Genomic DNA, 24,335 nt, shown 5'->3' on the forward strand with positions numbered 1-24,335 from the left:
CGTTGCAGTGGCGTTACGGAGCCGGGAGAACTGTGGTATGACGTGGCGGCTTTTCGCGAGCTCAAAGCGGCGGGATTCCTTGACAATGACGTTAATGGTGGACACATTGTTGAAGACCAACAGGCTGAACGCATCGTCCGCGATCCCTTTGACTACGTGGCCGACCTTGTCAACCTTGGCCATTTTCTTGTCAACTTGCCGGCAAAGAGCGACCACGTCTTGTAGGTACGAGACATACGATTCAGTAGAAGACTGAACTCGGGTAGCAAGCTCTTTGCTAGGAGCCAGCTGCCGACCGGTGGGATTTCCAAAGAGGTCGCTGAGCTTCCCCTTCAAAGCATCCCAGCTAGAGATCTCGTCCTCGTGTTTCCGGAACGAGACACGAGGAGTTCCGCCCAAGTAGAATAGGACATTCGCTAGCATAATGGTAGAATCCCAGTGGTTGTTTCGGCTAATACGCTCATACAGGCAGAGCCATAGTACGACGTCAACAGTATCTTGGCTGGAGAATGTGCCAGGATAGCGGCTATTGGTAACCGTAACCTACGTTCGATGGAATACTCGATGGAATAAAATATAGGTCGCTCAAGTCTCGCCCAGTAATGCAACAGCTACAACTTGACCTCTACTCGGATGGGGAATTCACTACTCTAGATGACCGCCAAATGTTTTCGGTTTCACTTACCATCAACGGAAGCCCACTACAAAGGCGGACGTTCTCAAGCTGTATCCAGAACTAATACGCGTCAGGGTCTATCCGAACGCCACATCAAAGCTTCAAATACTGTTTGAACTTCCCGACAAGACTCAAGTGAAACACAAGGCCTACAGTATGCCCCGAAAGAAGAAACATTGGTTGGAGGAAGAAATGGAGATGATGGGCACCGGTGTAATCCGCCCATCAATATCTGCTTTCGCTGCTCCGATCACCATTACTCTTAAAGGAAATGGCATATTTCTTCTCCGCACACATTACAAGCAGGTCCACAAACAGACTGTCTTATTTCCAGACCATCGCAAACGAAGGTTACCTTGGTTTATTGTGTCCTTAAGCCGCCTTCAGAATCAGAAAAAAACCGTTTTTTTTTCTGACAATTAAAGTTCAGGAATGATCCCGGTGACTGGACCGCATATCGACAGATCACCCATAAGAATAAGAATGCCATTAAGGACGCTAAGCACACTTTCTTTGGCACTGCTTTACCTGCTTTGTTAAAAACGGTCCCGAAAAGTTACGGATTGTTGTGAAGGGTGTTCGTGAAAACGTATTGTCAATAACTGACGAGAGTGGCGTTACTGTTTCTCGTTCGCAACGTTCTTACGGATTCAACGAAGTATTTTCAAAAACATTTTTAGATGAGCGTGCTCAGCGTCTACCAGAATTTTGTGAAGCGAACATTCCTACAATGGGTCATGTAGTAATTGATTATCATGGTATCGTTGGCCTTATTAGCAACTTAAAGTTTTTGTCATCATGCGGCGTCGATGGTGTAAACGCAAAGTTTTTGAAGAGTACGGTTGCTTACCCGTCCATTTTTATGCATGAACTTTTGGCTCAGACTGAAATTCTAGTGTGTTGCCTTGTGATTGGAAATGGGGCAAGTGGTTCCGTTGTTTAAATCAGATGACACACATTCTGTGCTAAATTATAGGCCAATATCATTGACCAGTGTCCCATGTAAGATTTTCGAACATGTCATTTATTGTTACCTGGCTAATTTTTTTGAAGCTAATTATTTTTTCACATCTCATCAGCAGGATTTCAGGAAGACATTCTCATGCGAAATGCAAATAATTTCCCTTAATAATGACCTATTAGTAGCTGTAGACTTGGAATGTTATATTGATTTTGTATTCTTATATTTCTCTGAGGCTTTGACCTTGTCTGCTCAGTAAACTAAATCTTGACTCTAAATTTATTGCGTGAATAAAACACTTTTTTAAACCGACAGCACTTTCTAACTGCTGATGGCTACGATTCCTCTCTGTCCTGTCCTTTCAGAGATGCCCCAAGTTTCTGTCTTCGGGCACTTTCTTTTTCTAATTTGCATAAACAATTTACCTGATTGTGTTAATTCCTCTATTAGGCTTGTTGCAGATGATGGGTTGAATATCGCATTATTTCATCTGATAATGACACATCACTACTACAGACGAACCTTAACGATATTTCTGATTGGTGTAACACATGGAAAATGAAACTAAACGAAATGAAGTGCAAACTAATGAACATTTCTCGTAAACTTTGCACTAACGCTTGTGAGTATGATATAAATGGTTCCTCTCTCGAAGAAGTGACGACTGTCACGTTACGGTGTCAAAGGTTACGTACGGCAGGACCGCGTCCCACGTCTTGTGTTCGACGTCGACGTACATTGCTAGCATGTCGGCGAGGGTCTTGTTCAGGCGCTCCATGAGATCATTCGTCTGCGGATGGTAGGCAGTTGCCCTCCTGTGGCTTGTCTGGCTGTACTGCAGAATGGCTTGGGTGAGCTCTGCTGTAAAAGCCGTTCCTCTGTCGGTGATGAGGACTTCTGGGGCACCATGTCGCAGCAGGATGTTCTGGACGAAACATTTCGCCACTTCGGCTGCGCTGTCTTTTGGTAGAGTTTTAGTTTCAGCAAAATGGGTTAGATAGTCCGTCGCCATGACGATCTACTTATTCCCGGATGTTGATATTGGAAACGGCCCCAACAGATCCATCCCAATCTGCTGGAATGGTCGGCGAGGAGGTTCGATCGGCTGTAGTAATCCTGCTGGCCTTGTAGGTGGCGTCTTGCGTCGTTGACAGTCTCGGCATGTCTTGACGTAACGGGTGACGTCGGCGATCAGACGCGGCCAGTAATACCTTTCCTGTATTCTCGACAGCATCCGGGAGAATCCGAGGTGCCCAGCGGTTTGATCGTCGTGTAGGGCATGCAGGATTTCTGGACGCATCGCTGACGGTACAACAAGAAGGTAGCTGGCGCGGACGGGTGAGAAGTTCTTCTTCACGAGCAGGTTGTTTTGTAGCGTGAACAAAGACAACCCGCGCTTAAATGCCCTAGGGAAAACGTCGGTGTGCCCTTCCAAATACTCGACGAGGCCTTTTAGCTCCGGGTCGGCTCGTTGCTGTTTAGTGAAGTCTTCCGCGCTTATTATCCCAAGGAAGGCGTCGTCTTCCTCGTCGTCTTGCGGCGGGCGATCGATGGGGGCGCGCAATAAGCAGTCGACGTCGGAGTGTTTTCTTCCGGACTTGTATATTACCGTGACGCCATATTCCTGTAGTCTGAGGCTGCACCGCTCCAGCCGTCCTGAAGGGTGGTTTAAGTTAGCTAGCCAACACAATGCGTGATGGTCACTGACGACTTTGAATGGCCTGACATAGAGGTAAAGGCGGAATTTAGCTGTAGCCCAAATAATGGCGAGGCATTCCTTTTCAGTCGTAGAACAGTTGCTTTCCGCTTTTGACAGCGACCGGCTAGCATACGATATCAACCTTTCAAGTCCTTCTTTCCTCTCGACTAGGACGGCACCGAGGCCTAGGCTACTGGCGTAAGTGTGGATTTCGGTATCGGCGTCCTCGTGGAAGTGTGCAAGTATCGGCGGCGACTGCATGCATCGTTTGAATTCTTGAAATGCTTTGGCCTGCGGCGTTCCCCACTTGAACGCGACTTCACATTTGGTTAGATGTCTTAGCGGCTCCGCGATGCGTGAGAAGTCCTAGACAAAGCACCTATAGTAGGCACACATGCCAAGGAATCTGCGCACTGCCTTCTTGTCGGTTGGCTGCGGGAACTTTGCGATGGCAGCTGTCTTCTGTGGGTCGGGGTGTACTCCTGATTTGCTGATGACGTGGCCTAGGAACGAAAGCTCATCGTAAGCGAAACGGCACTTTTCTGGCTTCAGAGTGAGCACTGGTGACTTGATGGCTTCGAACACTGTCGCAAGCCGCCTAAGGTGATCGTCGAAATTTCGGGCGAAGACAACGACGTCATCCAGGTAAACAAGGCACGGCTGCCACTTCAGTCCGGTTAACACTGTCTCCATGACGCGCTTAAACGTTGCAGGCGCCGAGCACAGTCCGAATGGCATGACCTTGAACTCGTAGAGGCCGTCTGGCGTGATGAAGACAGCCTTTTCGCGATCTCTCTCGTCGACTTCTATTTGCCAGTAGCCAGACTTGAGGCCCATTGACGAGAAGTATTTAGCGTTGCAGAGCCGATACAATGCGTCGTCTATCCGTGGAAGGAGGTACACATCCTTCTTCGTGATCTTGTTGAGTCGACGATAATCGACGCAGAAGCGTAGAGTTCCGTCCTTTTTCTTTACCAGGACTACAGGAGAGGCCCACGGGCTCTTCGACGGCTGGATGATGTCGTCGCGCAGCATTTAGTCGACTTGTTGCCTAATAGCTTCACGTTCTCGCGTCAAAACTAGGTAAGGGCTCTGGCGGAGTGGTCGAGCGCTCTCTTCGGTTATTATGCGATGCTTTGCAACTGGTGTTTGTCGAATCCTCGATGACGTCGAAAAGCAGTCTTTGTATCATTGGAGAAGACTTCTGATCTGTTGCTGATTACTCATAGGGAGACTTGGATTCACGTCGAAGTCTGGTTCGGGGACAACGCTCATTGGGGTAGATGCGCCTGAATCCGAAAGGACAAAGGCATTGCTGGTTTCCACAATTTCCTTGATGTATGCGATTGTCGTGCCCTTGTTGATGTGCTTGAACTCTTGGCTGAAGTTGGTTAGCATAACTTCCACTTGCCCTCCTTGGAGTCGAGCGATACCTCTTGCGACGCAAATTTCACGGTCGAGCAGTAGATGTTGGTCGCCCTCGATGACGCCTTCTACGTCAGCGGGTGTTTCAGTGCCGACAGGAATAATAATGCTGGAGCGCGGCGGGATGCTCACTTGATCTTCGAGCACACTCAAGGCGCGGTGACTACGACAGCTCTCCGGTGGTATCGCTTGATCTTGTGACAGCGGTATCGATTTCGACTTCACGTCGATGACTGCGCCATGTTCATTCAGGAAGTCCATGCCGAGAATGACGTCTCGTGAACACTGTTGGAGTACAACGAAGGTGGCAGGGTAAGTCCGGTCATGAACGGTAATTCTTGCCGTGCAGACACCCAGTCGGCGTAATCAGGCGTCCTCTAGCGGTCCGAATTTGAGGGCCTTCCCATGCAGTCTTAACTTTCCCAACTAGGTGGCGATGGGCCCACTCATGACGGAGTAATCGGCTCCTGTGTCTACTAAGGCGGTGACTGCGTGGCCGTCGAGAAGCACGACGAGGTCGGTGGTTCTTTGGCTTGCGTTGCAGTTAGGCCTTGGCGTCGGATCACGTCTGCGTCGTGTTGAACTGAAGTTCGAACGTTGCGTCGTCAAGTCGTCTTTCATCGGTGTAGTCTTGGCTTCCTGATTTCGTCGGGGCGGCGGCGTGTCGTTATGTCGTCGAGGTAATTTCTTCGGTGTCTTCGTCGGCGGCGGAGGATCTTCGTTAGTTCGACGAACAGCAACCGCACCTCCATCGGTTGCTGCTTTTAGTTTTCCGGATATGGGCTCGCTGACCAACCCCGCGCTCGGCCAGTGTATGGTCGGCGCTGCGGCGACAGGTAGCGGCCTGGTAATGGCGAACGCGACGGTCGTCGAGAGCTCCACTGAGTAGCGGCGAGGTAGTCGGCGATATCGCGGGGGCGTTCACCTTGCTGCGGGCGCGGAGCCTTCACGGCGAAACCTCGCAGTCCCATCTCCCGGTATGGACATCGTCGGTAGATGTGACCCGCTTCTCCGCAGTGTTAGGAGAGCGGGCGGTGGTCAGGAGCGCGCCAAATGTCCGTCTTCCTTGCGTAGTTGCACTGGCTGACGGGTGGTCGTGCTGGCGGTGGCGGCGGCGGACGACGGAACTGCGGCGTGACAGCGCCCTGGCGCGGTCGCGGAGGGGCACCTTGACGGTGTGCGACGGCGGCGTTGGTCATCACTTGCGGCTCAGGCTGGGGCGATACAGGGGCTACTCCAGGTTGTTGTTGGAGCTCCTCACGCATGACGTCGGCACTCGAAGCCGCTTGAGGCTGTGATGGTGGGAACAGCTTTTGTAGCTCCTCCCGCACGACCGCTCGGATAGTCTCGCGCAGGTCGTCGGTGGCCAGTGATTGAACTCCGGCGTAGTTTGTCGAGTTCGTGCGGCGGTCGAATTGGCGGTTTCGCATCTCGAGTGTCTTCTCGATGCTGGTGGCCTCGCGAAGAAACTCGTCGACGGTCTTCGGTGGGCTTCGTACCATTCCGGCAAAAAGTTCCTCCTTCACTCCACGCATCAGCAGGCGGACTTTCTTCTCCTCGGGCATTTCAGGGTCGGCGTGGCGGAAGAGACGGCTCATTTCTTCCGTGTAGATCGCGGTCGTCTCATTAGGTAGCTGCACACGGGCTTCTAATAGTGCTTGGGCTCGTTCTCGGCGTACGACGCTTGCGAATGTCTGCAGGAAGCCGCTTCGGAAAAGTTTCCAGTTCGTTAAGGTGGCTTCTCGGTTCTCGAACCACGTCCTGGCCGCGTCTTCCAAAGCAAAGAAGACATATCGCAGTTTGTCGTCGCTGTTCCACTTGTTAAAGGTAGCGACTCTCTCGTACGTCTCAAGCCAGCTTTCCGGGTCCTCGAAAGTTGAACCGCGGAACGTCGGAGGCTCCCTGGGCTGCTGCAGCACGACGGGCTACGCTGGGGCTGCCATTGGGGTGGACTTGGTTGCCATACTCACCTACGGGGCAGAAACCTGGAGGCTTACGAATAGGGTTCTACTCAAATTGAGGACGACGCAACGACCTATGGAAAGAAGAATGATAGGTGTAACGTTAAGGGATAAGAAAAGAGCAGATTGGGTGAGGGAACAAACGCGAGTTAATGACATCTTAGTTGAAATGAAGAAAAAGAAATGGGCATGGGCAGGACATGTAATGAGGAGGGAAGATAACCGACGGTCAGTAAGGGTTACGGACTGGATTCCAAGGGAAGGGAAGCGTACCAGGGGACGGCAGAAAGTTAGGTGGGCGGATGAGATTAAGAAGTTTGCAGGGACGGCATGGACACGATTAGTACATGACCGGGGTTGTTGGAGAAATATGGGAGAGGCCTTTGCCCTGCCGTGGGCGTAACCAGGCTGATGATGATGATGATGATGGTGGCCATCTTCCTAGTCGTCTCAGGCAAAAGTCCGTGCTGCGGGCGCAGTCCTTGCAGCCTGCGGCTACCTCGCTGGTTCTTGGCGACGTTGGTGTCTTCCGAGTGAGGGCTTGGGTCACGGCTTTGTGGGGGCGTCCGGTACGTGAACGCAAAGCACCTCCACCAGATGTCACGTGGTCGTGACGTCAAAGAACACAGTAGCAATACTGTGAAAGGCAAAAACTAGCTTTTATTGGGCGAACCTCTGCCCACAAAACAGGCTACACTTAAAGCACAACGAGGGCGGCGAACACAGTCGGTGATAGTCGTAAATCTGATCAGCGGGTCAAGCGCTTCGGCTTTTATAGAGCAGTCGTCGAATGTTCCAGACTAATCGTTTGGACCCACGTGCCTTCCACAAAGTTCTACACCATTCGCGTTACGCGATGAAATCAGATAACACAAGGTTCGGCGACAACAGACAACCGAGTAGAAGCATCGATAACGTTCCAGAAACATCGGATAGATGCAGGCGCGTCCCTCGCTGTGCTATTACAGTTGTTAAGCGGCGAAACGTGGTTGCCCGATAAAGATAAGTACACGTGTCACTACTTAAAAATACTTAGGGTCCACATTAATTCCAACCTGTCTTGGCAACCGCACATTAATTATATTGTCAGTAATGCCAACCGCGTGCTGGGGTACTTGTGCCGTAATTTTTCAATGGCCCCTTCTTCTTTTGAACTCTTTTATAAAACTTTTGTTCGTTCTAAACTAGAATATGCATCAGCTGTGTGGGATACATTTACTGAAAGTCTTATTAGTCACCTTGAAGCCGTGAACAATCGTAGCGCACGCTTCGCTTTTTCCGACTTCTCCCGTCTTTCCAGTGTTTTACCTACGAAAAGAGCGTTACAGCTTCCATCCCTTTGCTCACGCAGCAAAATAGCACGTCTCTGCTTATTTCATTAGATTTACTCCCATAACCCCACTCTTAAGCAAGAATTGCTTTTCCATCCTTCATATCACCTCGTATTGACCTCGTATTAAAATTGCTCGTTCATCGTTATCACACTAGCCAACAATTTCATTCTTTCATCCCTCAAACTTGTAATGATTGGAACCTCTTGTCCGCCTCCATTGTATCTATTACAGACTCCAGTGACTTTAAAAATGCACCTAAATATTGTCGCGTATACACAGCTGTAGTATACACACTGAATGAAGATCCAGGCGTTTGCACTTAACGAAACGTAAGCGTCGACGAACTAAACCGAGACGAACCTCGTTCTCCACTTCAGTCCCCTTGCTGTGCCATACCATGGTGCATTACCCCCTCTTTAAAAAAAATAAAACATGCATAGGCTTGACGTGAGAGCGCCCAGATGGCCTAGAGTGAACACATAGGCTATAGTCACAATCACTGTGCTGTGCGATATAGTCACAAGGTACTGAGGGACGATCAACAACAAAAACTGACCTGAGCAACTGAAAACGACGAATATTATGGGCTATAGTACGATTTCAACTGCACAACGTGCACAATCTCAGATTGCGGTTGTCGACGTCGGGGAGGCTGGCTTCCGTGAGGAACGACTTCGTAATTCACGTCACTAATTCGCTGCAACACTCTGTAAGGTGTGAAGTAGCGGCTCAAAAGCTTCTCGGATAGTGTTTTTCGGCGCACGGGAGTCCAGACTAAACCTGATCACCAGATTGGAACTCGACTTGTCGATGGTGGAGATTGTAACGGTGCGCATCGATGCTCTTGTTTTTTATGTGCACTCGGGCAAGCGGACGGGCTTCTTCCCCGCGTTGCACGAAAAGTTCGGCATCTTAGACGAGGTTGAGATGATCGATGTTGTCACACGGCAGCAGTGCTTCTAACATAGTCTGCACTTAGCGTCCGTAAACGAGGTAAAATGGCGTGAAACGTGTTGTTTCTTGCGTACCAGTGTTTAGGCAAACGTTATGTAAGGGAGCATCTCGTCCCACGTCTTGTACTGTACGTCTACATACATAGACAGCATGACAGTCATCGTTTTGTTCAGTCGTTCGGTCTGGCCGTTTGTCTGCGGATGATAGGCAGTTGTCCTTCGATGGGTAATGCAGCTGAGTTTAATAACGCCTTTAATGAGCTATGATCTAAAGGCTCTGCCTCCGCTTGTGCTGAAGTGCAATGGGGCGCCATGCCTTAGGACCATGCTCTGTATGAAAAACTGGGGAAACTCGGTAGCTGTGCCTCGAGGCAGCGCCTTTGTCTCAGCATACCGCGTTAAATAGTCTGTGGCGCCGATTATCCACCTGTTGCCAGAAGATGACAGTGGAAACGGGGCCAGAATATCCATTCCGACCTGGTCGAAAGGTTTGCTAGGTGGATCAATCGGATTCAGCAATCCCGTAGGCTTCGCATGTGGCGACTTTCGGCGCTGGCATTCACGGCAGGCTTGGTTGTACTGCTTAACACACCCGGCAAGTTTCGGCCAGTAGTAGGATTTGCGTACTCTATCAAGCGTTCGCGTGAAACCCAATAGGCCAGACGGAGGCTCGTCATGAAACGCGAACAAAACTTCGGCACGGAGGTCTACTGGAGCTACCAACTGGTAGGTCTTGTTGGTGGCAGCGGAGTTCTTATACAAGACGCCATGTTGTAAACAAAAAGACGACAATCCTTGAGCGATATGCTGAGTATTGATGGGTTTAGTCCTTCCAGATGTTCGAATATAGGCCGTAGTGCGTCTTCTGCGTGCTGCCGTGTGGACAAATGAGTAACGCTTACGGCCCAAAGGAAAGCGCCGTCGTGCTCAATGTTTTGCTTGGTAGTGTCCATAGGAGCGCGCGAGAGTGCGTCAGCGTCTTCGTGTATGCGGCCTGACTTGTAGAGGATGGTCACGTCGTACTCCTGCAAACGTAGACTCCACCATGCCAGTCGTCCAGAAGGGTCCCATAGATTGGCAAACCTCGGCTACAACTTCGAATGGGCGGCCGTAAAGGTAAGGTCGAAATTTTGACAGCGCCCATACGACGGCAGGACTTTCTCCGTGTTGGTGTAGTTGGTCTCTGTACACAATAGTGTGCGACTTGCATAGGCGATCACTCTTTCAATACATTCTTGCCATTGTACAAGCACCGCACCAAGAACAACGTTACTGGCGTCAGATCAACTTCTGTGTTCGCCTCCTCGTCAAAGCGGGCCAAACTGGTGCTGACACCAGACGCTATCGAAGATCGGTTAAAGCAGTCTCTTGCTCTGGGGCCCAGACGAACGATACATCGTCCCTCGTGAGGTGAGTCAGCGGCTCGGCAATCTTCGAAAATTTTTTGATGAAACGCCGGTAGTATGGGCAAGGGCCAAGGAAGGGTCGGACACCTTTCTTGTCGGTCGGTGTTGGAAACGTGACTACAGCGGCAGTTTTCGGATCAGGGCTCACGCCTTCCGCGCTGACTACGTGTCTCAGAAACATCAGCTCCTTGCAGCCGAAATGACACTTCTGAGGCTTAAGGGTGAGGTTAGCCGATCGGATGACTTCAAGAAATTGCCGCAGTCGTTTCAGGTGGTCGTGAAATGTCGCCTAAGAAACAACGACGTTGTCGAGGTAGACGAGGCAGCTTTGCCACTTAAGACTAGCGAGAACAGTGTCCATCATTAGCTGGAAAGTTGCTGGTGCCGAACAGAGACAGAAAGGAAGTACTCTGAATTAGTAAAGGCCATCTAGAGTGACGAAAGCAGTTTTTTTCATGGTCTCCTTCATCTACTTCAATTTGCCAGTAGCCGCTCTTGAGATCGAGAGAAGAAAAGAATGTATAATGAGTCATCGATATGCGGTAGTGGGTACACGTCCTTCTTGGTAGCATCGTTGAGGCGTCAATTATAAACACAGAAACGAAGCGTTCTGTCTTTTTTCTTGACAAGAGCGACCGGGGAGGACTACGGACTGTGCAAAGGCTGAATGACACCATCATCTAGCATCTTCTTAACTTGGTCTTGAATTGCCTCACGTTCTTTCGGCGAGACACGATAGGGCTGTTGGTTGATGGGGCGTGCGTCGGCGGTTGTCGTTATTCGGTGCTTCGTGATTGGCATTTGGCCCACCTTAATACACCGAGGGAAGCACGCGCGAAATTCATTGAAGAGTTCCTGCAGTGCGCTCTTTTGGCCGTCCATAAGCTCGGAGTTTACATCGATGTCTCTGAACGAACCATCGTCTGTGTCCACTTCAGAAGCAAAGCACTCGACGATGTCCGTTGATGGTTCGGCATGGTAACGATGCTCAAAGGTAAAGTTGGTAACGAGGACCGCTGTCTGGCTGTCACAAAGTTCCACAAGGCTTTGCGCTACACAAATACCTTCGGTCAGCAACGTAGGAATGTTGCCTTCTACAATGGCTTCACCATCTTGTAGCTCGTCGGACTTGACCGTCGGACTTCACCACTGGCACGCAGCAGTATCATGATGCTGTCGTCCGAAACAGTAAGTGCGGGTCTGTGTCCAATGGCGTCGGTCTGTGTTGTTGCCCTTTGTGTCAAGAAACTGACACAGCGCTCACGGAGGTCAGTAATGGCGCCATATTCCTGGAGAAAGTCTATCCCAAGAATTAAATCGCGGGAATGCTCGCGTAGAACCAGACCAGTGGCGAGAAAAGCACCACCGCAAAGTTCTACTCTGTCCGTGCATAAACGAATCGGTGTGACGACGTGGCCACCTGCTGTACCAAATGGTGCCCCATTCCAGGGCACCGTTACGTTTTTCAGAACGCTCGCCATTTCGCAATTAAGAATAGAGTAATCGGCGCCGGTATCTATAAGTGCACTCATTTTTGTGCCGTCAATCTACACAGGTATGTCCAGTGAAATCTTGAGCGCGGGGATTGGTTCTGGCGTCATCGTGTTTTCGTTGTCTTGCGGTCGGCACAAAACGAGGTCTTCAGTGCGTCGAGTATCAGCGGCCCCGCCTCGGAAGTTCATTGACGTCAGTTTTCCCGGCCTGCACTTAGTGACCTCCCTTACGTCGTCCTCGAGGTAGTATCACGAGCAAGGAAATATCGTCGCGGTGAGAGTGAGCTTGACTGCCACTGCAATGTGCCTGGCCTGCGCTGCTCTTCGAGAAATTCTGTGATGTCGGGAGGCCTTTGGCTGAATTTACGTCGAGGCGAATCGATAGGAAAACCCCGCAGTCCGAGTCATCGGTAGGGGCACTCCCGATTCACATGACCAGCTTCGCCGCAGTGGTAGCACATCGGTCTTCGATCGGGTGCTCACCAAGCCTCTGATTTCCACGCGGGTGTTCGGCGGTCGTCGAAGTATGGTAGGGAAGTTGTCGGAGCGGCTTGCGCCGATTGCAACAGAACAGGCGATGCAACATATGTAGGTGCGAAAGCTTGGCCGGGGCTCAGTAATGTTTCTGCGTGAGTCTTGCGCAGGGACTCGGTTTGCCGAGGTGGTGCATCACTGCTGGAAAGAGATGTCTGCAGTGCCTGCTGTACTTCGTTGGCGAGGGAGCTAACCGGAGGTGGCGACGTACCGTCGTGCTTCTGCAGCTCGTCGCGAGCCACTGAGTGCATTAGCCTGCAAACGAAGGCGACGTCGCACCCGAAGCCTACCGGCGTATCCGGGGTGCAGGCGACATTTACTACTCGGTTGTACAGGTTCGACCATTGCTTAAGCGTCTTATCCATTGCGGTGGCTTCGGTGAGGAATTCCGCAGCAGTCGTGGGCGTATTCCGAACAAGACCGCCAAAGAACTGTTCCTTCACGCCTCTCATCAGATGACGCACCTTCTTTTCTTCCGACATGCTCGGATCGGCACGTTGAAAGAGACGCGTCATGTCCTCCACGTACATCGTGGCGCTCTCCTTGGGCTTTTGAACGCGTGATTGAATGGCTCACTCCACTTTTTCCCTGCGATCGAGCTGGAGTATGTCTCCAGTAGCTTGCGCTGGAACTCAGGCCAGGATTACAGGGCGCTTTCGCGGTTCATAAACCACGTGCGAGCACCATCCTGAAGGCTTAAGTAGACGTTCCTGAGTTTGGCGTTGTTGTCCCACTCGTTAAACGCCACGCGCTCGAACTCCGCCAGCCACTCTTCTACGTCTTCAACTGTGCCGCCATGAAAAGCCGTCGGCACTTGGGGATTCAGCAGCGTTAGGTAAGTCGATGGCACCCTTTCCGTAGAAGTCGCAGTGGTCGCAGTCATCACCTTTTCCTGGAGGTTTCCAAATAGTGGGGCGAGGCCTCGGATTCGTCGGCTTGTGCAGTGAACAGCAGTCAACTCCACATGTGGGGCGAAGTTCTCGCTGCCCAATGGGGTCTCCTTCGTAAGTTGAGTATACCCAGCAAGCTCCACCAAGTCGTCGCGTATACCCTGCTGTAGTATACACGCTGACTGAAGATCCAGGCGCTTGCACTTCACGAAACGTAAGCGTCGACGCGCGAAACCGAGACAAACCTTGTTCTCTTCTTCTTCAGTACCCTTGCTGCGCCATACCATGTAGCAATATGTTACCTAACATTTAATTTGTGTTTTAGAGCGCAGCTCTTTGGCGTCCGTTCCTGGGTTTCGCGTCGTCGTCGTCGTCGGCGTTGTCGGCGTTGTCGTCGGCCTCGTAACCATCTCGCCGACGAATCTGGTGCTCCGCCGCCGCGCATGCGCGCTGCCGGCTCTCCGGGCGAGGGAGGATGATGGAAGGGAGGAGGAGAGACTGTGGAGGAGGGCTGGCTACACAAATGGCTCATTGGCGTCCGTTCGTGGGTTTCGCGTCGTCGTCGGCGTCGTCGTCGGCGTTGTCGTCGGCCTCGTAACCAGCTCGCCGACGAATCTGCTCCGCCGCCGCGCATGCGCGCTGTCGGCTCTCCGGGCGAGGGACGATGATGGAAGGGAGGAGGAGAGACTGTGGAGGAGGGCTGGCTACACAAATGGCTCTTTGGCGTCCGTTCCTGGGTTTCGCGTCGTCGTCGGCGTTATCGTCGGCCTCGTAACCAGCTCCGCCCCCCTTTCATCCCCCCAGCGCTAGCAGCGACCGACTGATACCGCTTTCGTGAGTCCGCTACCGCACTCACGAAAGACGTCGTGCACTTCCTGCAACTCGCATTAACCGTCCATCGATCCACACCGATGTTAGTAGTGGGGGACTTTAATGTTGACATAAAGACAAACAGCAATTTCCTAACACTTATGCGGGAGAACATCCCGTTCCTCTCGCTCGTAACGCGTCCCACGGCTGTGACAACCTCGCGGGGCACTTGTATAGATCTCGTCTTTGAGAATCAAGCATTGGTGTACCAAGTCGAACATATATCAGTCTATTTCTCCGACCACAAAGCTTCCTTCATGACTGTCAAGAACTGTTAGTGGAGTCTTTGTTAAGGAATACGTGTTAAACATAAAAAAAAATTCTGTGATAGCGCATACATGTGTTGCTCGATTTCTTTGCCTCAATCTATCGAAAAGGTGAAACAGCTTATTTGCTGCACTCAAATTTCGCATTAGGAAGTAACGTAATCGTCGGTAATTTTTTTATTTCCTATTTATTGTTCCCACTCCCTTCTGTAACGCCATATAGGCCCTGAAGGTATTCAAATAAATGAAATAATAAACAATGCCACTTATCGACGAAATCATCAATGAAACGAGGGGCTGTAAGATCTTTTCTCGCTTGGACCTATGCAAAAGGCTTCTGGAAAGTGCTACTGTCAGAGCAGGTTAAAAATTTTCCGCCTTCGTGACACCATTCGACATATACTAATATATCAGACTATCCTTAGGCTGGAAGAACACACCCGCATGGTTTCAGAAGATGATGAACAATGTTCTAAAGCCATATTTCGGAACTCATTGCAATGTTTACATTGATGACATCATTGTGTTTTCGAGGTCTGAGCAGGAGCACACCAAACACCTAGTGAAGGTCTTACAAACATTTAGCGATGGAAATCGGACGATAAATGAAAAAAAGTGCGATTTCTTTCAGCCGAAGGTCCTTTTTCTCGATAGAGTGTTCGACGGTGCTACCAAAAGTGCGAAACAAGAGGCTGTTACGATAACATACAAAGCCGCATGACCTTCATTTATTGCGAGTTTTCCTTGGTGTAGCAGGCTACTTCAGGGCCCTAATTAAAGATTTTGCAATGAAGACAAAGTCCCTGACTGAGCTGAAAAATAAGGATGTTTCTTTATTTTGTCCAATAATTGCAAATTAGTCTATCAAGAACTAGTGCGCCACTTCTCGTATGACGCAGTACTAAGTCTACCTGACTTCAGCCTACTGTTACAAATGAACACAGATGCCTCACACTAAAGTACAGGGGAAGTGTGGTAAGAGAAAGACTGCAGTTGCCAACTATATCGACAACTTTAAGTCAGAGGGTACTATTCCTGCACCTTTAACTTATTTCAACTCAACTATTCTACGACGTAGAAAAAGGCCCTTGCCGTCCTCATGGCAGTGTGATACTTTAGATCGTACATAGACGGCAGAAAATTCAAACTGTATACGGACCATCATGCTTTGAACTATTTCTTTAGCCTGTCGGAGGCAAGAGGAAAGCTGGCGAGCTAGATAAACGAACTGTAGCAGTATGATTTTGAGGTTATCCACCGGTCAGGCAGGGGGTTGACGGATGCAGGTGCGTTATCTAGAGTAGTGGTCGAATATACACATGAAGTGTTAAACATGACGAAAATATAGGAAGGATGCGAAAGTCTACAATTTGCCTATGGAAGGTTTGTGGTGCCGGAGACCCTCGTTCGAAAAGTGCTCGACATGTACAATGGCACTGCGGACTCGTGTGGTCATGATGGCTTCTGATGAACCCAGAAGATGATTCTAGAGGTTCACGTGGAAGAATATGAAGAGAGATGTAGACAACTATGTTCCGTCATGCCACCTAGTGGCAGGTCAATAAGGCAATGTACCGTGCACAGCTGGACAAACTCGTATTACCTCTTCACTCAGACGCACCGTTCTTAGTCGTCCATGTGGACTTTGCCGAGTTGAAAAAGATGAGTGAGCGCGAAACAGTAATTTCTAGTGGCAATCGACCAAGGCACAAGAACGGTAGCTGCATACGCTGGAAAAAAAGATACAAATAGTGCTATTGCCCTTCTTGACCTAGTGATGTTCTCGAATTTGGTAGTCGTACTCTCTGACAATAGACACGCATTCATGAGCAAGAAGTTTCAGCAGTGGGCAGACAGTCGCGGGGTTGTGCTGCGGCGCTGCTCTCCGTATCACCCTGAAGCCACTGGATTAGCAGATAGCTGTTCACGATATAACGCAGTTTATGTCAATGTACCCAAATTTTCAAAGAGGATGGAAGTGCTGCCTAGAAACACCCGTTTCGCACAATAACAGGGAACATACTGTCACAAGCACGGGGAAAAGGGGTTTATTTAGGCGTGCGAGAGCAGGAACGGCAGGCTACGAACAACAGGAATGGCCGCTGCACAGTCTTCGTTCTCTTCTTCCCCCCTCTTCTTGATCCCCGCGTCCCTTGGACGCGCTTGGACGTAACATACCTCCCCTCGCAGACAAAGCCCCCTGGGCGAGTCAACTAGCTTGTCGTGGCGTGCATGATTTCAACCGTGCGACATGCGCGACTTGTGTCCTAGCAGAACGTCTACCAGTGTTCGTGAGGCGCGCGAGAGTATAGTCCACTTCGCTGACTTTGTCGATGACGACATATGGTCCATCGTAGTTTGCCAGCAGCTTTTCACACAAACCGCGCTTCCTTGCGGGAGTCCAAAGCCAAACGAGATCACCAGGGTTATATGTAACTGGCCGATGTCGTGCGTCGCAGCGGGCTTTGGAGTTTTCTTGTGATGCCAAAGTCCGAAGACGCGCAAGTCTCCGAGCCTCTTTAGCGAGGCACAGCGTATCGGCGACCGTAGGATTGTCGTGGTGGTAAAAAGGGAGGACAGTGTCGAGCGTATACCGGGGCGGCCGAGCATATAGAAGGAAGAAGGGGCTGTAGCCGGTTGTCTCCTGCTTGGCGGTGTTGTATGCGTAAGTAATAAACGGTAGAACTTCATCCCAATTCTTGTGATCGGACGCAACATACATAGAAAGCATATTTGTGATCGTTCGATTAGTGCGCTCAGTGAGGGCGTTCGTTTGCGGATGATATGGCGTAGAGTGCCTGAGGTGAGAGTTACGCAATCGCACAAGCTCTTCCACTATATCCGCCGTGAATTGACGTCCTCGGTCGCTTATGATAACACCAGGTGGTCCATGTCGTAGAACAATAGCGTGAAGTAAGAAAAGCGACACTTCGGTGGCAGCTGCTGATTGTATAGCCGCCGTCTCGCAATAGCGTATGAAATAGTCGGCGCAGACAATTATCCAGCGGTTCCCCTTAGATGACTTTGGAAAAGGGCCTAACAGATCAATTCCAACTTGCCGAAAGGGTGAGCTGGAAGGCGGCACAGGTTGAAGGAGACCAGATGGGGCAGTGGTTGGGCGTTTCCGACGTTGGCACTGTATGCAGCTGGCGACATAACACTCAACTGAATGTCGCATCCGGGGGCCAGTAAAAGCGTTCTTGAATGCGATAAAGTGTGCGCACTGTGCCTAAGTGCCCGGAGGTAGGGTCATCGTGCATAGCCTGAAGGATTGCTGGCCGGAGACGCTCCGGCACCACTAGAAGGAAGCGTGCACCCGTGCTTGAGTAGTTCCTTTTGTACAGGAGCCCGTCACGTACACAGTAGCTGCTTGTTGCACTTGAGTGGGCAGAAGTAAAGAGTGGCTCCAATTTAGTGTCTGTCCGTTGTTCTGTTTTGAACGCATCGATATCTGGAAAAGCGGGTGTCACAGAAGCGACGAGATGATCAAAATCGTCTGCGTGGCTGTCCGTCGTGGCAAGCGGCATACGGGAAAGGCAGTCTGCGTCAGCGTGTTTTCGGCCACTCTTGTAGGAAACAGTGAAGTTATATTCCTGCAACCTCAAAGCCCAGCGCGCAAGGCGACCACAAGGGTCGCGAAGGTTCACGAGCCAGCACAGGGAATGGTGGTCTGTGACGACTTGGAATGGGCGTCCGTACAAGTACGAGCGAAATCGCTGAACCGCAAAGATTACAGCGAGGCATTCTTGCTCTGTCACCGTGTAATTCCGTTCAGGTTTGCTTAATGGTCGGCTTGCATAAGCAATCACGTGCTGACGGTCATCATAGCGTTGGACCAATACGGCACCTAGACCAACGCCACTAGCATCTGTGTGGATTTCTGTCGGTGCAGTAGGATTGAAGTGGCGAAGGATAGGTCGAGAGGTTAACAGAAACTTCAGCTGACGAAATGCAGAATCGCACTCGGGTGTCCACTCAAACCGTGCGTCTTTATGTAGCAGATTTGTCAGAGGATAAGCGACGTCAGCAAAACCAGGAATAAATCGGCGAAAGTAAGAGCAAAGACCCAGAAAACTACGAAGTTGCTTCACTGACTGCGGTGCACTGAATGCTTCGACAGCTGCCGTCTTGAGAGGATCAGGCCGGATACCGTCTTTGTCAACAAGATGACCCAGCACAAGGGTTCGACGGTCACCAAATTTACATTTCTTGGAGTTCAGAACCAGGCCGGCGTTTTTGATGCAGTCGAGGACAATATCCTGGCGCGTATTGTGCTCATTGAATGTGCGCCCGAATATAACAACGTCGTCAAGATAGCACATACAGATGTTCCATTTTAACCCACGCAGAATGGTGTCCATGAACCTTTCAACGGTTGCTGGAGCGTTGCACAACCCAAATGGCATCACATTGAATTCGAATAATCCATCCGGGGTTATGAAGGCTGTTTTCTCTCTGTCTGTCGGGTGTATCGGGATTTGTCAATATCCTGAGCGCAGGTCCACTGAAGAAAAATAAGAGGCCGAATGAAGGCAATCAATTGCATCATCAATCCGGGGCAGCGGGTAGACATCCTTCTTAGTCACGGCGTTTAATTTTCGATAATCGACGCAAAATCTCCAGTTGCCGTCTTTCTTTCTGACGAGTATGACCGGAGCTGCCCAAGGACTCGAGGACTCTTGTATTATCCCATTTTTCATCATGTCACTCACTTGTTCCCCGATTATCTTGCGCTCGTTAGGCGACACGCGATAAGGCTTTTGCCTGATCGGGCGCGCAGATCCCGTATCGATAGTATGGCGCGTTCGTGACTCAGGAATCGAGAACGCTTTGTCCGGCTGCGCAAAGTCAAACACTGAGAGATACTTAGAAAGCGTATCCACCAAGGTATGGCGCTCCCTTGTGCTGAGCGACTTGTTTATCATAGACAGAAGCTTTTTGTCTGAGACTTGGCGAAGGTCAGCAGGTTCACACGGCGAGTCTGTTAGTACGGCTACGGACGAAGACGTGTATTCTGTAAAGTAGGCGAGTTTCAAGCCGTCTGGAAGCAGGACGGGTTCTGCCGAGCAGTTGGCCGTCCACAAGCCAGCACGCCCGTTGCCGACGGATACCACACAATGAGGGACAAAAACGTTCTCCTTCACAAGATTTAGATGCATTGGCTCTACGGAGGCATCGAAACTGTCTGGAACTTCACCGCGACATACAACCGGCACGCACACCGAGGTGGACGCAGGCACAACAGTATCTGCAGACACACAAAGTTCACCTTGACTACAAGTCTCCTCTAAGAGCCCGGACGAAACATGGCCATCGACGCAAACTTCCCCCGTGCGACAATCAACGGTCGCACCACACTGCCGCAAAAAGTCGATGCCCAAAATCACTTCGTGCGTCGATCGGGGAATAACTACAAACTCCGTCGCGAAAACTCCACCGGCCAGGGACACTTCAGCAGTGCACACACAAACAGGGCGCAACGACTCGCCGCTCACTCCACAAAACGTTGCAGCCTGGTCCCACGGAAATACAACTTTGCGCCCCAACCGACCTTTAAAACTGAGACTCATTACGGATACAGTTGCCCCGGTATCCACTAAAGCCATTGTAGGAACACCATCAACAAGTACATGCACTTTGTTCTTAATCATAGCAACTGCAGGGGGATTTCTGTCGATAGCACGTGTCGAGCGACCTCACCCCCATCGGCCGCGCTAGCTAGTTTTCCGGTGATGAAGGTGAGGCTGAGCGGCGCACTGGCGATGGAGATTGACGTAAACGCGGTGCACGAGAAGCTGGCGGTAGTGTCAAACTCCTGTCAGATGCCGGCGAGCGGCTCCGGAAGCTTCTCTGCCAGTAATCGTTGCCAGGAGGGACGCCAGCTGACCAAGAGGTGGTGCATGGCTGTTGAGTTGTCCTCGTAGGAGGTGTGGTCCTTGTTGAAGGCCCCGATCGACGATTCCACGTTGTTGGGCGACGATTGCAAAATCTCGCTATGTGGCCCGTGACACCGCATTGGAAACACACCGGCAGATGCCGCAAATTTCGATGTTCTTGCACGTAGTCACGCATGTTGCTGTCGACTGCATAGCCAGCAGGTGGGTCCCATTCATCATGGCTAGGCATCGGCCGCCCGGAGGCATGCGTGCGGCGAGGGCGTTGGTCGTAGTCATGATCTTGATAGCTCAGGGTCCCTCTCGTTTGTGGAGTAGACCTATACTCGACGGTCGCTGAGTGAACCGTGGGTTGCCATGCGGTCGAAACGGCCGTGTTTCGCATCTCGTGTGGTAAGTACGCACCAGTGATGCCGGGTGTGCAACGGTACATCTCTTCCCGATGGAGCAACTCTTCGCGAACAATCTGCCGTATTGTTGATGGAAGGTCAACGCACAAACTCGGGTCTACACTTGCCACCGTTGTGACATTCGCCAGGCGACCAAACTTCGGTATTATCCGTCGCATCTTCAGCGTCTCAAAGGTCCTGCAATGGCGAATGACGTCAGACACGGAATCCAAGCTTTCTTTGCCGATCAAAAAATTGTAGACGTCTTCGGCTATCCCTTTCAACAAATGTCCAACTTTGCCCTCTTCAGACATTTGAGAGTTCACTATTTTGCACAGTTTCAGCACTTCTTCGATATAAGTCGTACAGGTCTCGCCGGGAATCTGAGCTCTTTGCGAAAGCGTCTGTTCGGCGCGTTTCTTTTTTGCGCTAGAGTCGCCAAAACACGCTCTGAGCTCCTCTACGAAAAGCTCCCATGAAGTGAGCGTGTCTTCGTGATTCTCATACCAGACGAGTGCTGTGTCGGTAAGGGAAAACACAACATTGGACAACTGCGCGGTCGAGTTCCAACCATTAGATCGGCTCACCCTTCGGTAGTTTGTGAGCCACTCGTCGACATCTTCTCCGGCTTTTCCTCCGAAAGTGAGTGGCACCCGGTAGTATTGCCACGGAACGCCAGGTGCTGGCCTTGAAGCCGCGTCAGAACCTTCGGGAATCTGGCAGGCGTATTCAGTCATGTCAGGTGATGGTGGCGGAAGTCCGGCAAGTCGACGGCTTCGGCGAAGTTGTAGCAGCGTAGGCTCCGTGGTTACGAGGTGTACCCCGCACCGTCCACCAATTTGTTACAAGCACGGGGAAAAGGGGTTTATTTAGGCGTGCGAGAGCAGGAACGGCAGGCTACGAACAACAGGAATGGCCGCTGCACAGTCTTCGTTCTCTTCTTCCCCCCTCTTCTTGATCCCCGCGTCCCTCGGACGCGCTTGGACGTAACAATACCACAAGCCTTGGATGTTTCTCCGCGTATGATGAAGTGAACAAACTGTCCGCGGACCAGGAGCTTGGAATTTGCAACAAACTTTAGCTAACTGAACGAACAAAAACCATTCAGAAGCGCAGCAGGTATCGCGAAGCGACGATACGCCAGTTCAACAAGAGCCATCGTGAACATATACACGATATCAAGTTAAACGATTTTGGTATTGCTTGAAAGGGATTACCAGAAACCGACGTAAACATTCTTGGCCCGTTCCCGGCTGTGAAAACGTGTGTGCAGCAAGGCGTACTCAAGACAGTTGGGTACACGAACAATGGACAATTAAATGCTGCAGCTGTGAGCAACGTCTTTCCGTATCACCCAAGGATGGGTGTGACTTAAAAGAGGGGAGTGTAAGAGAGAAGAATAAGATGAAAGGTTTAGAGGCAAGAAGAGGAAGAAATGAGAATAAACAAGGATGCCTACCTTTTCATACTGAGTAATCTAAGTGTTATTACAAGTATGGCGTGGGTAATACTACAGTTTTCAATATTTCACGCCTGTTCACCATGAGCAAAGTCTGAAAATGCAATTAGAATAAACACTGTGATAAAAACACAGTGTACCACTGTATATTTCAGAAAATTTCATAATGAAGGGACATTGCATGCGGTAATATACCTTCGATTTGCTAATTATTTCTGTGAAGGAAACCACACGTGATAGAAGTAACAGCAAAAATGCTTACATTCTCCAAATATGGTAAGAACATGATTGACGAGTCTACGACGCCACTTCTTGGCAGCGAATATGTCATGTCGCATGACCCTCGGAGATGACAATGTTTTTCAATGTCGCATTCTTGACTTCTATAAATAAGGTTATAGTCAATCTTTTCGGAGCATCCATTAAGTATGAAGTTTCCCTGGAAGCAAGAAGGCAGATTCAGCGCCATATATTCAATATGATCGACATTTTCTGAAGTCCTGTTCTGTTCTGGTAGAAAAAAAATCAAGCTATCCTATTAATAACCTTGTGTTACAGCAATCGGTTAGGCAACGGAAGCATTGCAATAAATATAGTGTTACGTGTAGCTGATACCGAAACTATCTAGAATTTATCAATATGAAAGATAAGTAAGTCATTATGAGTTGGCTAAAACTTACCACATTAGAAATGAGCACTGCGATAAAATATTGGACAGCGTATAGAGATTTTAAAAAGCAACTACAGGCATTTGTTCGTGCTGTAAGCGAATGTTAGTTACGGCTTATGACTACCAATGTTGCTGCACATTCAAAATGCATCTTTATTATCTTTAAAGTAAAAATAGTATTCGTGAATGCATCAAGACTTAGCAAACAAGCACCTTGCTTTCCTCGAGTAGCTTGTTTTTTATGGGAATTTTTTTTTCAAATCTCCCAAGAAAACATACGAGATATGAAGAATACATCAGTGCTTCCTCGTGTTCACAACCCGTTTTAAAAGAGTTGTTAAGAAAACAAACCCGCGTGTTGGCTGCAGAATAAGCGGTTAAAACTGTTGTCATTTCGGCGTCTTTCTATGCTTGCAGCAAGAATACTCTCATAACTTCCTCACCAACGCTGCACTAGCTGGCTCTACTGTTTCTAAAGATGAGAATAGCTTCTGCAGTGAATATTTACTAGCTCCGAGCAGCCTCGTTCTTCCGAATTCCTGGCTTTTATCTTTTCCCGCTTCGGCTCTGATTTTCACCTCATGACATGAACGGTGTATATAGGTCAGCCACCTTTGTGATCTTAGTAATGAAAAGAAGCAATAAGGCGTGCACACACGGACAGAAGAGAAGCGGACAACACGAACGACAACTATCATCTGAAGGGAGCACTCAGGCGAAAAAAGAAAGATGACACAAAGCTCATCTGCGCACGTTCTGGAAAGGTAGCACCACATGTCAATCGGGTACACGTGCCGCTCTACGTCAGAGGTAACTGTTAAGGCGTTTGATCGCTTCCTTATGTGAGGTAATCGAAGGCTGACTTACGCACGCACTTCCTCCATTATTGATACGCCATGCCTCGACCATAACACGCGTACGTTCATTCCTATGCTTGTATAATATCGCGCCTTCATATTGTTACGTGTGGGAAGACACAGATGAAGGAGGCTATATACAGACTATTTACAGTGGTGCCAGGTTTCCAGACCGACACTCGCTCGTGCCAAGGGCACACAGCCACTTCGTCGTCCTTCTCTTGGCGGCTCGTCTCTTGAGCATCGATCGATGATATCGTAATAATATAACTTAGGCGTGCAGTTGGAAAGAAAAGATTAGAAGGCGAACCACCCGTTAACGACGTTATATGTTCCATTCATTGTTGGCTTGGGCAGGCTCGTATTTGTATGTCATTTTCGAAATAAATAAATAATTTATATATATATATATATATATATATATATATATATATATATATATATATATATATATATATATATATAGCAGAATAGCAAACTTCCAGTAGGAGCTGAAAATGTCTGACGTATGCAATCGAACCCATTTTATTATTCTATGAATTTCTTTCTCATAATCAGGGTTCTCTTTGATTAATTGACCTATTTACACGTACTCATC

The 24,335-nt window shown here is 49.7% G+C and overlaps 1 protein-coding gene across 2 annotated transcripts in view; it reads right to left on the bottom strand.

Annotated features, from left to right (window-relative positions):
- The window catches only part of LOC135897124 (calcium-activated chloride channel regulator 1-like), a 594,363-nt gene that overhangs the window by 234,776 nt on the left and 335,252 nt on the right, over positions 1–24,335 (bottom strand). For both annotated transcript variants that reach the window (XM_065425694.2, XM_065425692.2), the window contains exon 7: positions 22,473–22,649. In XM_065425694.2, the coding sequence (XP_065281766.2) occupies positions 22,473–22,649 (177 nt within the window). The remainder of the gene's footprint in view (positions 1–22,472; positions 22,650–24,335) is intronic.

The sequence above is a fragment of the Dermacentor albipictus genome, chromosome 6 (genome assembly GCF_038994185.2).
Source record: "Dermacentor albipictus isolate Rhodes 1998 colony chromosome 6, USDA_Dalb.pri_finalv2, whole genome shotgun sequence".
Classification (NCBI taxonomy): Eukaryota; Metazoa; Arthropoda; class Arachnida; order Ixodida; family Ixodidae; genus Dermacentor; species Dermacentor albipictus.